Source organism: Pararge aegeria, chromosome 2, assembly GCF_905163445.1.
Source record: "Pararge aegeria chromosome 2, ilParAegt1.1, whole genome shotgun sequence".
Lineage (NCBI taxonomy): Eukaryota > Metazoa > Arthropoda > Insecta > Lepidoptera > Nymphalidae > Pararge > Pararge aegeria.
This window is the reverse complement of record NC_053181.1, coordinates 15,206,020-15,224,540: the sequence shown is the minus strand read 5'-3', so window position 1 is coordinate 15,224,540 and position 18,521 is coordinate 15,206,020. Positions and strand designations below refer to the sequence as shown.

The 18,521-nt window shown below is 34.8% G+C and overlaps 1 protein-coding gene across 2 annotated transcripts; it reads left to right on the top strand.

Moving 5' to 3' along the window:
* The first annotated feature begins 394 nt into the window (after positions 1 to 394).
* On the top strand, positions 395 to 17,563 carry LOC120631970 (cystathionine gamma-lyase). Of its 2 annotated transcripts, none has more exons than XM_039901698.1 (8): positions 395 to 504; positions 2,293 to 2,445; positions 4,355 to 4,551; positions 5,022 to 5,112; positions 8,311 to 8,581; positions 13,175 to 13,327; positions 15,686 to 15,860; positions 17,419 to 17,563. In XM_039901698.1, exons 2-8 carry the CDS (start codon positions 2,293 to 2,295, stop codon positions 17,561 to 17,563), a joined length of 1,185 nt encoding a protein of 394 aa, XP_039757632.1. In that variant the 5' UTR covers positions 395 to 504. The 2 variants fall into 2 exon arrangements, with proteins under 2 accessions (XP_039757632.1, XP_039757622.1); XM_039901688.1 differs by lacking the exon at positions 395 to 504 and adding an exon at positions 511 to 683.
* Positions 17,564 to 18,521: the final 958 nt, after the last annotated feature.

Genomic DNA, 18,521 nt, shown 5'->3' with positions numbered 1-18,521 from the left:
GATTAATGAATCATGATTTTAATGAGCAAGACCACACCACAGTCTGTGTAAAACACTTAATATTAAACGTGCGTAGCGTAACTCCACACCAAACCGATAGTAGTAAGTAGGGTACATTGCCGAGGATCTGTTTGGTGTGGAGTTAGGAGTATACGGATTGAAGTAATTATAAATTACACCATACAGATTCTGCTGCTGTTCGCGGAATATAGCAAATTAAGCTTAATTTTCATAATATAGTATGGATTTCCGCAAAGTAACGCCTGCTTCTATCCAATACATAATATTAACCTATATAGCCATAAGTTAGGTGTAAAACAATGTTACCATTATGAAGAAAACAGCCGTTCAACCTCCATTCCACAGCTGACTGGCATTGCTTTTAAGTGTCAATGTCAAGTCATAAAGTGTCAACTGTCTAGAAACTCTTCTTGTCAGAAGGCGCAAGCAAGCGCGGCAAAGAAACCTTTGAGTTTGAAAGAAATTATTTTATTTCATCATCACGTAAGTTTGTCACTTGTTCGGTGTTCCATTTTCAATAATTTTAGTTTCACTTTGTCGGCATTGAGAGTGGGTCTCTTTGTAACGTGCAGCTTCTCGCTTATTTTAAGGTTATTTACCGGTGCTTCTTAATTTAATTTGAATTGAAAGTATTCTTTTGAAGTGATATTATTACATAAAAGGTTTGTAAATTCTTATATTATAAATTATAATAAATCATTAGTCAGGAAAAAGATTTGGTTACTTCGATGATAAAGGTACATGTGTTAGGAATTACCTAATAACTTGAATTTTTTAAAGAAAGCTTGAAAGAAAAATATTATAAGTGACTTGTGTTTTATTTTGTTGAATTAGTATACACAGTCAAGTAGAGTTGTATTTTTATCAAACAAATCCTACAATGAATTAGGTACAACTACAATAGGTGAATCAGGTTTATTAAAACTTCTTTCCCACATTGTAGGGATATTACAATTAATAATTAATTTACTAGGTAAGGTAGGTATGTTTTTATAGAACACTGTAGTAATCAGGGCAAGTAGTGATTGAATTACTTGAACCCAGGTTTAAAATATTCCATTGCTGTAATGTAATATAATTAGTGTAAGGAACTATAAGTTTTATAATAAAAAGTACATAGGTATGTACTGAGACTTTAACATAAATATTTTTAACAGTGTCTTTGAGTCTTTGAATTGCATAAAAAATGAATAAATTAAGTATGTACAATGAATTTTAAAATAATGGTATCAATTGATATTCTTTACCAAAAAAAAATAGAAAAAATACATTGTTATCTATATGTAAATATATGTAATCTTTATTAATTTTTTGAGTACTTTTTTCAAAATATATTAAATTTACTGCAGGTTTTAATCTCTCTGACTTCAAAAACAGGATATATGAATCTATATTTAAGTCCTTTGGCAAGGATTTTAGTAAAATGCTTTCTGTTGGTGATGTCCACTCTAAAATAAAACTACCTGTTTTTTGCACAAGAAACAGACTTTGGAAAAATTGCAAAAATTTTCCTTCCCCTGTTTTAACCCTTAAAGGGTTGATATATGAGTCCAGATATAACCACTCTTTAAGGATAGATATTTGCTTAACTGTAGAAACCCTTCAAAATCATTTCAGCTGTTCCTAAAAGAGCTGAGGTAGCTCAGACAAAAGACAAAGATTTTAAAACATACAGATACAAAACCTCAACTTCCTTTCTTCACTCCAGATTATTTTCTGCTGATATATAATATTTCAAAGTAATTGTTAACCTCTTAATTAATTTATATAAGATAAAATCAATAAAATAGATACATGGCTTTCTGTCTGTGATTTCAAAATCACTTCTTATGAAGCTCAAAAGATTCTATTTAAATTAATATTTTCCACATTTTTTTTAATTCTCCTAGTCCCTCTGCTTGTCTGACCACTTTAACCAATAAGGAGGTGAAAAGGAGAAGATAGTTGAATTGTATGGATATCATAATTATGTTTTCTTAGTCAGAGAAAATTAAGATGGTTACTTTTAGGGAAAAAAGGCTTTAATAAAATCAACCCTAAACAAATTGCAAGAAAAGTGGTGGGCTTTTTCGTTCATCCATACTAATTACTATAGGTTTTATATGCCCTTGCCCCTTATATCAATACTTTTGCACAACTCCAAATAACTGTCCTACAGTGTTCAGTACAGTTATTTTAATATAATTATGTCTGGCTTATGTCTGGCGTCAGATGACCTTCCGCTTGACGACAGTGCAAATTGATTATTAACGCTCCATTCCAATAATGCAGATGGCAGATCAGGGTTTTCTCAAACAAAAGCCCGGCTACGCTACCACAGCGATCCACGTTGGCCAAGATCCTGAAAAATGGAACTCAGCAGCTGTTGTTCCTCCGATTGTCACCTCAACAACTTTCAAACAGCCCGCACCTGCAGAACACACAGTATGAAAAATATTTTTCATTACTCTTTTTCCTACTGCCTTGGACCTTGATGGTCTATAGCAGTAAGTCTTGGTCCTATAAATTGTATTAGTATTTCTTGAAGTTCAAACTTTGGCCAACGAAAACTTATCGTCATCAAGACAACTAACAGTATACGCTGGGTAGACGGTTTGATGATCGCAGTAGGTGCTAGTTGTAGAACAGAGGATGCTGCGTTCGGCTCTCCGTTATACTCCCTTACTACAACAACTACGGTAAGAGATGGGATGGTGACAACTGAATTCTGATCGGCCGTAACCACACGACAACGAAACCTAAACAACATAATGACAGAAAAGACAGTATCTTATTAGGTCCTTCTCGCTTCCACTCAAATTACGTCAGTTTTCATTAATCGCTTACATCAATTTTATTTATCGTTGGCAATTGTTTAAGTAGTCGGAATATCAAGAGTATTTCGAATTAAGAACGCAAGTAATAGACGTTCATCTTAGGCGAATAAAACACAGCGAAACACTCTCGTGTTTCCTACACGAGAGGGTTTTCGATTTGGAAGATGCTCCTGCGCAGGTAGGGTTTAAAGATTTTTATCACTTAGCGATAATAACCGGGAATGAATGGTTAACTTGCTCTCCGAGGCATGTAAGTGGACATCAAATAGTTATCTTTGTTGATCTGTAGTCCATTAAGTTCACTACTAAATTAAATTAGTTAGTAATTAATGGTCCGATAATAAGTCGTCAAACTTTGCTCTTAGACTCACTGAGTAATCGCGGTCGATGCTCGTAAACCTTGTGCGATGACGAAGCATTTTGAACGATGATTAGGCATTAATCCTTTAAGTTCTTTTATCAGTTAATAAAGTTTATCACCAGTAGTCAGAAAATAAAGAATTTAGCTCTGTATTCCCCCATGTTTCTGTATTTTTTAAAATAGCTGACTAAATAAGTTAGCAAAGTCAAATAATGCCGACCTGGAACCTTTTTGTAGTTAGTGGCAGATATGACAAACGCTGTTTTGCCGCTTCTGTTATTTTAGCATTTGAGTGAGTGCTGCATAGATATATATTGGGTATATATGTTTGGTGTGCTCGAACCGTGGAAGCGGCGAGGTACCCTAGAATTTAGCTCTAATAATAACTCTATTGTAATTTGAGGATAGATTTATTGATCCAGATAGGTCCAGATAGGTCAATTATTTTGTACTTTAAACTAAACTAAATTGGAAGATATAAATATATAGTACTGTCCATCCCCATAAATAACATAGGCGAAAAGGATGGAACAAACTGGTGTAAAAAAATCAGCAATATTTTCTTTGTTATCATTGAAAATGAAAACGGATGGATTGTAATTCAGGATTTTTCATTGACATACCTTCTTACATCAATGTATATTGTAATAAAAAACTTTTCCTCCAACATTGTCGTGCTCCTGAGAGCTCGTATAGCCGTTTGCCCGGTTATTATCACATGTTTGTAACGTTAAATCTACAAACCTGTATTGTGAGTATGCTCTAAAACCCTCAGCTATAAAACTGCTGAATACAAGAGGGTTTGTATTCAGCAGTGGAACGTTAAACGTTTTCTGATAATTTTGATGAACTTTGTAGGCCTATCGAAGCGTTGTATCCTGCAGAATTTTGATCGATGTACAACCTGTTTGCTCAATGTACTAATGTTATTACGTAATGGAAATAATAAAAAACATGTCACCACCATTGCATGATGTATGAGTCTTCATCATCATCATAGAATATTTAATAGGCATTTTAAAAAAATCGGGCCAGCATTTCCAGAGATTATCGCGTTCAAGTAAACAAACAAACAGTCTTCAGCTTAATATACTAGTATAAGATGCCTGGCGATTTGTGTTGTGTTGGAAAAATTCTGGAATAGATTCATTTTTAGGGTTTTGAATATGGCAGATCTGGTAACCCAACAAGAAACACACTCGAGGAGTGCTTAGCGGCGCTCGATGGTGGAAAATATGGACTTACGTTTGCCTCTGGTCTCGGGGCCACTACGAGCATAGTTTCCTTGCTGAGCAAGGGAGATCACATTATATCCTCAGACGATGTGTACGGTGGCACAAACAGATTGTTCAGGTACCTATCTCACCTATAATAATTATTCTTTGTTGTCAAAAGTTTCTGCATCTACTATACTCGTAAAGTGCAATACCTAGCACGTTTTCCAAATATGAATTTAATTTACTTTTCTGGAATGAACTTGTCAGAAATGTGAACTTCCTAGTACATACACATTTACAGTCACGCATTTTTGTTATTTTACTCAGGCATTTTAACAATAACAAGTAAAACTTATTCCTATTATCGAAGTAAGGTAAATAACTGGAAAGCTATCACAACTTAGGTGCATTATAAAATACACAAAACTGTCCAGAACTCTCGGATGAATCAAAGCAGATATCATATTTTTTGGACCGAGACCTACTTATCTATGTACAAAAAAATACACTGAAATTCCATCCACCTCCTGCAGTCACTTAATATATTTATTTATTGCATTTTTTTTTTTTAATAAGAAAGTTATTTATGTATTTTTTTAATTACAGACAAGTTGTTGAAAGATTCGGAATAGAAACATCGTTTCTCGATTTTACCACACCAGAAGCGATCGATAAGTCAATTCGAAAAAACACAAAGGTGAGTTGTAACTATATTCATTTCCTGTTAACATTTAGCATCACAATAGAAAAAAATACATAAAACATAAGTTCACATATTAATGTGTAGGTACCCATTGCCTATACAATAGCTTATGGTAATAGACGGTAGATTACGCCATCTTTTCATATTCATAATATTTTCTTATCGATGTTTGGTAATCCATGTAACCATAACAGCTGATATCGTAGGTATTATTTCATATTATAATTACATTACGTTTGCACAAAATGATAAGTCACTTTAGTACTTATGTCGTATTACAAACAATTCACAGATAAAGAGTACTTTGGGAGTGTTAATTGCAGATAACTTGATAACTGATGTCAAAATAATATTGCAAAATAATCGACGGTCTTCATATCGGAATGCTTATTATGTCTTGATATGTTTTTAAACCGCGGGTTCGGCCGATTGAAAATCGAGAAAGCTTATTGTGTCTTCAGTTTCCACAGGCTATGTAAAGGAAACGACTGATTTATTGTCAATGGTGCAAATTCTGTTCTACACAAACGTCTAAACTAAACGAAAATGATAGCTCTAAAAATAGTGTTTTCATTCAACACAGTGAATATTGTAAACTTCTTTTTTTAGACGTGTCCATTTTAGTTTAGTTTAGACAACGTACACAAATCTCGTAATTAAACTTGATGTGTTTAAAAGTAGAGCTAGGTATCCTTTTCACAATGTATTCCCAGAAGAGGGATTGCAATTATATTTGACTTGTCAATTTAGTGCAATTTAGAGATTTGTCTATAACAGAATCGGTACCAATGCCAATTTTACTTGGATGAATTTTCTCGCAAGCCAGTGCTGAACTATAATTACTTCATAGGTTCGAAAATTAGGAATTGGTTTACAAAGTCGCTGTTTTTGGCCAAGGCAAGGTTTTTCTTTAAATTAAAGACCTGGCTAAGAAGCCTCGCCGTACAAATTCACAACCAATGTTATGACACGCAGCCGCCACTCCCGCGCCGGTATTTATTGATAATTTTCCACGCTACATTTAGCCTTGCTATAAGTACAAGTTCGGGGCGTAGCACTTATTTAAGAATCGCGTGCAAATTGAAACGACATTGACCGCCGCCTTTAATATGTAACAACGTAACGTAATATGTATCAACGAGCAAACCGATGAAGCAAATTGAAAAGACGATGCTCCAAAATCTGCAAACATATTGTACAAAACTTGCTTTGGAACTATCTATGTAGGCAAAATTAAAAGGCACTTTGGCGTTGACCAATCGTCGCTTACTATACAATATCGCGTAAGTAAAATACGTGTTTTTTGGACGCACCTATAATAAACAGCTCTCTTATAATAAACGAAAGTGGCATGATAAACCTGTCTAAAAGTTATTCTTCGCAATATTTAAGCGTTTTTAACCGACGAAATAAGTTTTGTTAAAAAAGCATTTTCTCAGCAGTATTGATGAGTTTATTAAAAGTGTTTTTGTATTTTCCGAAAACTTGTGTAATTTCACTTGCGCGTTAACTAAGCTACGAAATAGCCTTAAATCTTTAAAAAAAGTCGACGTCATAATATAATTGACCAGTCAATTACACAAAGTTGCAACGGTTCTAATTCGATCCGCATTTTGTCCGCTATCGGGTTTCGCCGCCTCTCTTTTATCCCTCTACCGATGTCCCAGAAAATAACTGCTTAACTATTGAAGCATGTATGACAGATATTAATTGATGCCACAAAAGACAAACGACATGCTCCCATTTATTAGTCGTTAATGAATGCCTTTAGTCTCGTCCCCCGTTTACTATAAATAATTTCTAAATTGGTTAGACGATTTAGATCACATTGAGCCGTGCTTGTGACCCTACCAGGTTTATTCTTCAGCAATTTCCTTCACTACACTATAATATTCTTTTCTTTAATGATTACTTTGAAAATGCAAACATTGTAAAACTCTGGAACTTTTTGTGACTAAGCTTGCCCGGGCAGTAGTTCTACTATACTTATTTCTGCCGTCAAGCAGCATCAATGCGTTCCGGTCTGAAAGATGTGGTTGCCAATGTAGTTACGTGCACGAATAGCTTAACACTTACACCTCAAGTGCATGTAATTTAATTACATTGTAGACACCGGCCGGTACTTTGTAGGACATGTTAATTGCATGCCTAGTGAAGTGTTGTTCTGTTTATGCGTTGTATGTCCAAATTCCATAACCTATAAACCGGTATAAGCTTGGTTTGTCAAATATTAATTTAAAAAAATGAAGCGTCATCAATCATCGTACACGTCCAATTTGAAAGCTCGTCCATTTGGGAAACACCGAATAATTTCTTGACGACCCGGAGTAAATGCATAGAATTATCAGTTATTATGTGCTACAAGATAATTATCTTAATGCTTTCTCCAATGTATATTCATAAGGAAACGTTAATGGAGTATCTTGGTCCCCGAGGATTTATTAAGTCCCGTGTCACCCGGATTTAACACTTTCATTCATACTTGTTTTTGAGTACAACGAAATTTAGTGCGAACTTCGATTAACTAAAACGCCCATATCAAGACGTTCCTCCCGATTTCATGCTTTGGAGCTCGATATTAGAGAAGAGCTCACTCTACCCCTGGTTACACTGCATAGAGAAATCTTGTTACCAGTATCACTACATTATCTGTAAGACCTTTTATGTCTATGAAGTTTGTGTCTCACAATTTTTAGATATCCGAATTCTGCACAGCCAACTTTTTTCACCACACATTTAAAAACATTCTCTACACACTGCATAGAGAAATCTGGTTACCAGTATAATTACATTATCTGTACCACCTTTTATGTATGTCAAGTTTGCATCTCGCTTTCAGATATCCGATTCCGAACAGCAAACGAGTTTCATCACACATTTTAAAACATCCTCTAGTCTTGATAACTCGAAGATTCAATCTGTCTCCCCCTAATCTCTGCTACAATAAATAGCTATTTAATTTACAACTATAGTGATGGACTATTGTTTATTTATTATTTCAAACTATACCTTTGGCGTTATTGGTACATACGGCAATCTGTTTGAACATAATAATAAGCATTTACATATATGTTTGGTTGGATCGCGGTTAGATGAAATGCAAAAACCAGATTTTTACGTTCCTAATTTAGTTCGGCAGATTAGTACAAGGAATAAAAAAAGAACTTAAAAATATAATTTTTGTCTTTCTAGATGATATGGATAGAGACACCGACAAATCCAAACCTGAAAGTGGCAGATATTGCTCTAATCTCAAAAATAGTCAAAAGTCACAACAAAGATATAATCGTAGTGGTAGACAACACGTTCCTAACTTCGTACCTGCAACGACCCCTGGATCATGGCGCTGACATGGTCATGTATTCCTTAACTAAATACATGAATGGACATTCCGATGTAATAATGGGAGCTGCTATTCTGAATGATAGTGAAATTGAGAAGAAACTTCGCTTTCTGCAAAACGGTAAGACTCCTTTGATACCTACTCTGTTTTTAAAGACACTCCCAGATTCTGAACGAGAAGTAAATTATTTGAAATATACAACGTGTAACAGAATTACAAAATAATATTGAAGGGGGCATTAGTATATTTTATAATAAATCACCCTGTAAAAATATTAAATTAAATGAAGTATATTTATTTTTTCATACAAACCAATTCAAAACATTTCAAGTATTTACTTATGACAACCCTATTAAACATAAAAGACCGACACGCGCATAGTACCTTCAATACACGACGCGACGTTTACCTATAAAGTGACAGGAATCACATGATTTTATTCTGCATGTGATATTAGGGCTGTATATGATTTCTTTCAGTTTAACTGTGGCACAGATAAGTCTCAGAGAGTACATAATGTACCTCTAAAGCCTGTGAAGTATTATTTCGGTTTTCATTAACACGGATAGTTTGATCTAGTGGGCTCTCGTTAAACAAAATTTGTTTTCTAAGGTTTAACCTTTGATCAACAATAGTGGTTGCTAAGAACATACATTTTACGTAATTAATGATCGATGACGGCGATTTAACTAATTCATAAGCTGCAATCGATGATAAGTGCTCGAGTACCTATTTTCATTAAGCTGTTTAAAAAAAAACCGAAAAAACAACGCTCATAATAATTAGTTTTATGGCTTAGGTACTGTATATTTTCGTTATTGGCATGATTAAAAAACCACTACCATTGTTCGGAAACGAGCATTTTTGACAAGCCCAGAACATGTTGGAATTTATGGTTTCAACTAAAATTATATATACCTACCTTCATATTTCAGCGAAGTAAGTGGACGAGTCACATTGTCACAGTGAACATGGTGCTAGGGTCTCTTTTAATTGTTTTTCGTTTTTATTGAGCATGACGTATAGTATTCTACTGCTAAATGACTGAATTTAACACCACAAGTGCCATGACCTAAACTAGGCCATTAACTTAGAAGTTTCAGATTGCAATAATGTTCGGTTTGAAATTCAAGACATTGGTATAGGCTCACCACAGAATCCTTAGTCATTCTCCGCCAGTAAATAGTTTACCGCACCTATTGTCTTTCTGCCTATAATAAAGATGTGTACTTTAATGTTATGCTAGCCTATTCGTGAGATCATTAAAAGTTAAAAGTAGGTATGCCAATTAGTTAGTATTTATTGTTTCATAAAATTGATCAAAAGTATTTTGCCTGCTACAACCTATAGTTATGCTAAAGTATGACAAACTAAACTAGAACCCAATTTTCACAATTTTATGTATCCTGCGGGAACCGCAAATTTTTTCGGGATATACGAAAAATTATGTCTTAATGAATCCATTCTAAAATTCAGTTAAATTGGTTCAGTAGTTTTGTTGAAAGAAAAATAAACATCCAGCCATCAATCCTTACAATCGTATTTTTAATATTAGTAGTAAGTAGTATGTAAGTATGTGCCGTGACACATTTTGCGTATACAAAATATCGAAACATCTATCCATCCATCCATCCATCCATCCATCCATCCATCTATCTATCTATCTACCTATCTATCTATCTATCTATCTATCTATCTATCTGTCCATCCATCCATCCTTCCATCAATCCATCAATCCTTAGAAACTTTAGTATTTATAATTTTAATAGTAAGTACTAAGTTGTATGTATGTGCTGTGAAATATTTTGCTTATACAAATATGGGCACGTAAAGAAACGTCCTGCATTTGCATAATATTTACAATTTGTCACAATGTCGTCAATAAACATTAAAAGAGACTATGCTTTTACCTACATTTTGTCTACTTTGTTTGAAAGGAGACCAAGAATGTTTTTTACACTAGAATTTAGCCCCAGACTGTAATCTGACCTGAGTGATGATGCAGTTTAATATGGTAGCGGGCTAACCTGTTTAAGAGGGGATTATATTAGACATCTAGCAGTCCCCAGCGAACGTGGATTTTGGAACCCCCTAGATCAATGTTGGGGATCAATGTTTTGGGTTTTATTATTTGTAATATTAAAAATGTCTCAAATTCCACGTAACAAGTGGGTAAAAGAGCTACAACGGAATCTCCGGCTTAAATCGGACAATCATGCTTGATATGAAAGGTCAGGATAATTTAAAACAATAATATTTTGTCAATTATATAAAATTTCCAAACGTTTGACTCGTTTGATGTCGTTCGTTCGCTTGGTTCGGGGTTTACTAACACCGCGTATTCCGGCATTCCGGCACCTTGGTAAACGCCAATGCCCTGCATACCGCAAATTTATCTTCGCAGACCTGGGTGTCCATTTTGATCACCTAGAGATATTCCGAAGTGGTAATAGCCTAGTGGCTAGAGCTTCGGACTATCTTTCGAGGGGGCCCAAGTTTCATTCTGGGCTCTGACCTCTAGCTTTAGGGTGGCTAGAAGATATCTGTGATAGAGATAACCTTTCCTTTGTTGTATATTATTATATATTTATGTTTGTAATCGCAATTTCTGGTACATAAATAATAAATAACTTTTCGGCGTTATGTAGATTTTAATTTAAGCAATTAAAATATCACTTGTTTTGAGATGAGGAAAACATTATGCGGAAATCTACCTGCAGACTCATTATGCGGAATTCTACGCTTAAGATTTTTTCTATACCGTTATCAAAGGCGTGTGAGGTCTTCCAATACGCACTTCGCCAGCATCGGACTACGTCGCAAACCTTTCTGATTCCGCCTGGTCAAACATAATGATGATAGCTCTTCCCATCGCGTGACGAGTAGTTCCTTATTCAAACGCTCAGTCGTGAGGTTTTAGACTATTCGTTATCTTCATAACTCAACCTGTTGGCGTCCTATATTTTGTAGGGAATTACAAAATCCACGGTCATGGGCCGCTTGTTCATAAAATATTTAGATATAGGTAAACAAATGTTTAAAATTCGAATTCAAATTCAAAAATTCTTTATTCATGTAGGCCTAACACAGGCACTTATGAAGCGTTCGAACATATATGTTAACATAATTGTAAAAGGATGGTGATAACTTCGTTCGCAAACTTAAATCTAAGGCTACGAGGGTTCCAATCGCGCCCTGGTCTAAGAAGAGTCCACAACAAAATTAGCTGGGTAATTTTTTTTGTTATGACATGAAGTTGGAGCACACCCAAGCTTTTTTATCGTTTAAGTAATCCTTAACATTAAAATAGGATTTTTCTGTAAGCTTACGTTTTACATAAAATATTACATTAATTTGTTATAAAATTAATATACATTTGCCCTTGAATGAATAAGTAATTTTTATATTTGCTTCTAATATTGTTAAAGTCTATTTTCTTTTTGAATTTTGTTATATTTTTATGGACATAAATAGTTCAGTCAACTTCCATTGAGTTTACAATCATTGATAAATAATTAGAATATTAGACCATAATAATTTTATCATTATGATGACGTCGTTATGTATTCCTGACGGATATTGCATAATGTTAGAATATCAATGTGCAATGCCTTGCCCACTATACTAGTAATGCATTACAACTTGTGACTCAAGGCTACGTCATGGTTTACGTCACATTTTTACCATGCTTTAACTAAGAAACTGTTTTACGCAAATCATGCAGTCTATATATAAATTAATGTTTTTCCTTATCTCATGTATTATTGAAGAATAGTGCTCATGAACAATGCAATTCTTTGTGAAAAGTTTCTACAGAGCGGAATGTTTCTTTTCAATTCATAACAACTAAATTTAAATCCATACTATATACTATACTATACTTTACTAACTATATATTAATATTATAAATGCTAATGTGTGTTTGTTGTCCATCAATAACGCTGCAACAGAGCAATGGATTGATGTGAAATTTTTGCATTGAGATGGCAGCCTTCCACATATTTGTTAAAGAACATTATAACTTAGAAATTATACTAAATAAGCTTTATTTGTTGAATTATAATTCAAGTAAACATTATTATTGTAGATGTTAATGGATCTGTTTATGAAAAAGCTTTCAAACAATTTCAAAGCTTTGAAACAAAATTGAGATAAATTATTTTTATTTATTTTGGCAACATGCAAAAAAACATATTTGTGTAGGTTCCAACTCACAAACAGATTCTTCAATAAAAGCATATAACATATTTTGCTATCTCGGAGTAATTATTTTGAATGTTTTTGCATTATTGTTCACTTATAATAACTTAAATTATTATTTTTTTTTAAATACACTTTCCTTTATTTTCGGCATAGAAACAGTTGCAAGGACGCAAAATACAGGAGACACAAGCGTCCTGAAATAGTGCACTGTTCTGTATTCATGATCGGCGTGATATTCCTCCTGGCAAAGTTTTACAATTACCACGCGAGCGAAGCCGCGGGTAAAAGCTAGTTCAATAATAAAATTCAAAACATTCCAGTGCTTAAGCCTTTGAAAGTAATTGCAATTAATTCTTTGTAAACAGTGTCTACGGATGCGGAATGTTTCTTTTCAATTATTATATTCAATAATAAAATGATACAGAATGTAATTAACCTTTAGATAAAAATACTTGGAATAAGGCATTGCCGAGCGATTTTTTTTAAATTTGTATATAATTTAAATTACAGCTATGGGTATCGTCCCGTCACCGATGGACTGCTACTTAGTGAACAGAAGTCTGAAGACGTTGGCCCTAAGAATGGAGCAGCACAAGAAATCCTCCTTGATTGTAGCGGAGTGGTTATTGAAACAGCCCATGGTCGTCGAAGTGTACCATCCAGGTGTGTGAGAAAATCATAATTTATATAACAAAAATTACCTAGTTTTATGTCAGTAGCATGAAAAGATCATTTTCTCTCTTTCTCGTTTCCACTCTAAATAAAATTTTACAGTAAATTTATAAAGTGGGTAAATAATTAAAATTTTGATAATGACTTTGAGTTGGTGGGTATTTTGATATAAATACGAGTGCATTTTCGATACACTTCAGTCCTACATGGACTCGAATGATACAAATATGCCTCCCAATGTCTTAGTCGTTTATCAAACGATTCAGCGTTTTCTAATCGACTATGAATCGACAACGAGTGGTTAATAAGTCTATAGCATGGCATCAACTATTGCTCCTACCACCTAAGCAAGCAGTCAACACGATGTCGACGAGTGGTGAGCGGTTATAAATGTGCGATGAGTGGTCAACCAGTATTCCACTCATTGTCCTTTTTTTTTTTTTTACAATTTTTACTTATTTTTGTAACGCACGACATTAAATTAACTTGACGACCTCTCTGGCGCAGCGTTATGAGCTTTGGTTTTAAATGGGAGGTCCCGGGTTTGATCCTCGAAAGGGCAGTTTGGGAATTACCTATTTCTGAATTTTCTCTGGTCTGGTGGGAGGTTATCGGCCGTGGCTAGTTACCCACTCTACCGACAAAGACGTGCCGCTAATGGATTTAGCGATGCGGTTCGATGTCGTTTGGCATCCGATTAGGGTATTAGTATAACTGCCATTCCCTAACGGATAAGCCTGTTACCATCATAGACAGCATCATCACTTACTAGCAGGTGAGATTGCAGTCAAGGGCTAACTTGTAGTCAAAAAAAAACTTTTTTATGCTCTTTTCCTTGGGAATTAAGCCGACGAAAACTATCTAACCCATTCATATAAATTAGACATAATCATGAGTTAATACAACACGATAGTTTAAATCCATAAGTCATAAAGTATTTATATTTTTTGAGAAATGATGGTATAAGGCGAAATAAATATGCAAAAAAAAAAAAATAAGCTATATTGCGAAAAAACTTTAATTTGTAAAATGATTATAATTTATCTTAATGAACATTGATTGACCTCGACAAAAAACAATGATAAATCCATTGACTTTTATGATAAAATATCGTAAAGATCACGAAAAGCTTATATAATGATGGTATCAACTGCGGCGTGGCACAATGTTATTTTACTATACAAATTGGTATTCAAATAATCATACTTATAGTTTAATAATCATACTTATAGTGTTAGGTAATAAATCCTTTGGACGACTCTTAAACTTCACTCCATTCAGCTGTTGACACTAATTATTTTACCTCTAATGTTATAAACTTTTAACATAAAATGAGGGAAAGTTTGTAAACTGGCAACATGCGGGTGTGAAGTGAGACGTGTGCTGGGCGTTTTCACTGTTTTCAGACACTATTCACAGCATGCAGTAATGGCTTGAGGGTTCTGTATGTTCATAATTCAGTGACCTTTATGTGCCGATATATAAATTTCATTACCTTTAGGCTTTTGTTCGCGCGCTTATTTTAATTAGACCGCTTTCGTCTAGATCCGTAAAGCCGTTCTGTACGGTCTATATAGGTACAATTCCGTGATACGTTATCTCGATCACGAAAGGTTTGTCAGGTCAGCGATTGCAATGGAAGCGCACAAATAAATGTTTGTTGCTGCATCACATCAATCTTTTAATTTCTTAATTTTTCTTTTGTATAATATGCTATATACTACATGTATATAGTATATTATATATTAGTGCAACGTAGAGAGCCTTGAGTGCAAGCTTGCGTGCGTGCGTAGGTTGCGATACTTTAGTCATAAATCGGGTGTGCGTCAGGCTTGTGTGTAGTGCGGTGCTGCGATGATCACGTCGGGTGTGCGTCAGGCGTGTAGTGCGGTGCTGCGATGATCACGTCTGGGTCACCAATGTACGGGAGCTATGGTGATACGCTCGACCTTAACAATAGCAAGATCTTCCTCCGAGCGGCTGATCATGCTCGGGGACCGAGGTCCACCCATTCATGTTTGGAAGTTGTACACATGGTCAAATTTTGTGAACACTTCGTTAGCGCGATGCGGGATCTTTGTGGCACCATCTTGTTTGCAAGTGAAGACCGCTTCACTACCTATAAACCTTCCTCTTGAATGACTCTTATCTGTTGCTGAATACGGCATTAAAATCCGTTGAGTAGATTAAAAAAAACCAAGCGTACAAACAGCGGAATCGACTATGCTTTATACCATGTAATAATAATATCATAATAACAATATTTCTGTGGTGAAATAACATTATATGTTATAATTTATTCTATATTTTTTTTTACGCAATTTCGTAATCAAAAATATTTTCTTTAAGGTCTACCGTCACACCCACAGTACGACATTGCGCGGAAGCAGATGACAGGTCATTCGGGCGTTTTCAGCTTCAGACATTCCGGAGGGCTCAAAGAATCTAAAAAATTCCTTAGCTCCCTCAAAGTATTCACGCTGGCCGAGAGCTTGGGAGGGTACGAGAGCTTAGCGGAGTTGCCGTAAGTACAAAATAAACTGCTACATGAATGCCAAACAAATTAGTCCAAATTAGACCATTACGATGGCGAAGTGCGGTTTGGTAGATTTTTACACTTTACACGCCTATGAAGTGGCGTACACAGGGGTTTTGACCAGGATATGCATAAAGAAGGAAGATGGCAAAAAATGGAAAAATCCTTCTCCTTTATAAGGTATACAAACATTTTAGGGTAGGCAGTGCTTTTTTGCATGTATGTAGTGCACGCAGTGGCGTGCACTACATACATGCAAAAAACACTACATACATGCACGTTGCTTGAACAGTGAAGGATAGGAGCGATATTTAATGCACATAACTCCGAAATGTTAGAGAGTCGTGCCGGTGATCGACCTTGGTCACCCCAAAACTCTGCGGGATGCTTTGGACTTTGCTAGTTAAGACCCTACCGGCAGAGACGCGCCGCTAAGTGATTTAGTGTTCCGGTGCGATTTCGCGTAGAAACCGATTAAGGATATGACTACCATACTCCCTAACAGGTTAACCATCTTAGACTGCATCATTACTTACCGCCAGGTGATATTGCAGTCAAGGGCTAACTTTAAAGATGTTAAGATAATGACAGTTTTTAGCCAATACATATTTGAAAATTTAATGTATGTTCACAAAAATATATCTAAATTTAAGAGAAAATGTGACTGCAATGGTTTGAACATTAGAAGCAAAAATAAACTTGCAGTGCAATATACTAGACTACATAAAATAAGTAATTAATTTAAAGGAAATTGTATACTATTTTACAATAAATTACCAGTTGATATCTTGGAGATGTCTCTGAAAAAGTTCAAAGTTTGTATTAAACGTAAGCTTATAGAAAAGTCCTATTATAGTATTAAGGACTACGTTAACGATAAAAATGCTTGGTTGTAAATTATTACTCTAACCAGGTTGCTTCTTTAATAGTTTTTAAATGACAATGTGAGATGGTGATAACGAAAAAAAATAACAACCGGCTAAGTTTGTTGTGGGGTTCTTCTTAGACCAGGGCGCGTTTGGAACCCTCGTAGCTTTAGTTTTCAGTTGACGAATTTATTTATCGCCATCAACTCACTTGTATGTCATATTTTACATGTAATGTACGCATCAAAGTGCCATCTATGTGCCTATTTGAATAAAGAAATATTTGACTTTGACTTTGACTTTGAACTGGTAGTGGAATAAAAAAAATACTGTAATTACCGACTGTTTTTGAGGACCAAATTAGTTACGTCTGTTTATTTTATAATATAGGTTTGATACTTTTTTTCCGATGTTTTGTAATGTCAAAGTACTGAAAAAGAGCAATCTGCTGAATTTCTTGCAGGCTCTTCTCGGTGGAATCTGCCTGTCGAACCGGTGGTAGAGTCACTACAAACAGACTGTCTTGACGTTTCAAAAGTACTTATAAACTGGGCCTACTTGAAATAAATGATTTTTGTTTTGTTTTTTTAATTTTTTGAACTGTTTATGCTGAATCGTTTGTTATGTGCTTTCGCTTTACGAACAGATTTAGTTTAATTGTCCAATTTCCTCAATTTTAGATCACTAATGACGCATGCGTCGGTTCCCGCGGCGCAGAGGGTGGAGTTGGGCATAACAGACTCTTTGCTCAGACTATCGGTCGGGCTTGAAGACACTGAAGATCTGATCACCGATCTGGACCAAGCACTAAATGAAGCCTTTTAATAACGGGCTGAACGGAAACGTACTTATAACATCCTTAAGTTACAAAATAAAACTACTGTTCGATTTGACACATCACTTGCCCCTTGACCTTGAATCGGGTTGTGTTAAGTATGTTTCCGGCCTAAGCGTTTCGCTTAACTTTAGTTAATAAAAGAAATGTGCATTTTAAATATAGTAATGTTTGCATTAGGCTAGGTTCAGATGATATGTAGTTAATCAAACAAGTTATATCAATCGCTTTATAACTTCGTACTTGATTGATGGATTATAAATTATTTAGTTTACACTAATAATTATTGATCTGTAATAATATAAGAAGTATTTTTATCTCCGGTAAACTACACTATCTAAACCTAGTCTTATCAACAGCACTATGAAAAATATAGCAACATATATAATATAAGTAGTCCCTGTCATTGTGAAACCAAAAAGATATTATAACGAACGCTATTTTTTTTTACAATCTGTAGAATTTGAATCAATAATTTCCAGGAGTAAAGTTAGGTGTTCAGAATCGGGAGATAAAGCGATATCTAGCTTTAAATAAATAAATATACTACGACTATAAACACATTGCCACCTAGCCCCCAAGTAAGCGTAGCTGTTTTTATGGGTACTAAGACGACTGATGGATATTTTTATGAATAATATACCTACATAAACAGTTAGACTAATACAGATAAACACCTAGACACTAAAAAACATTTCATGTTCTTCACACAAACTCTTTATGAGAAATAATATCTCTCTCTCTGCCTCTCTCTTTCTCTAGTTGAGGGAAACGAAACCACAGCCTTCCACTCAGAAAGCATCAATCGAGATGCGATTAGCTGGGGCCACCTTGAATAAAATCTCCAACTTCAAATTATAAACTACCCTACATGTAAAGATTTTAACTTTCATAATAGTAGTATATTATTAAAACATAATCAGGAAATAATAGCCTAGGAAGTAATAT

Coding starts and splice junctions, on each gene's coding strand:
- LOC120631970 (XM_039901698.1), top strand. CDS start 2,293: ATGGCAGATCAGGGTTTTCTCAAACAAAAGCCCGGCTACGCTACCACA. Junction 2,446..4,354: donor CCGCACCTGCAGAACACACA/GTATGAAAAATA, acceptor ATTCATTTTTAG/GGTTTTGAATATGGCAGATC. Junction 8,582..13,174: donor ACTTCGCTTTCTGCAAAACG/GTAAGACTCCTT, acceptor TTTAAATTACAG/CTATGGGTATCGTCCCGTCA.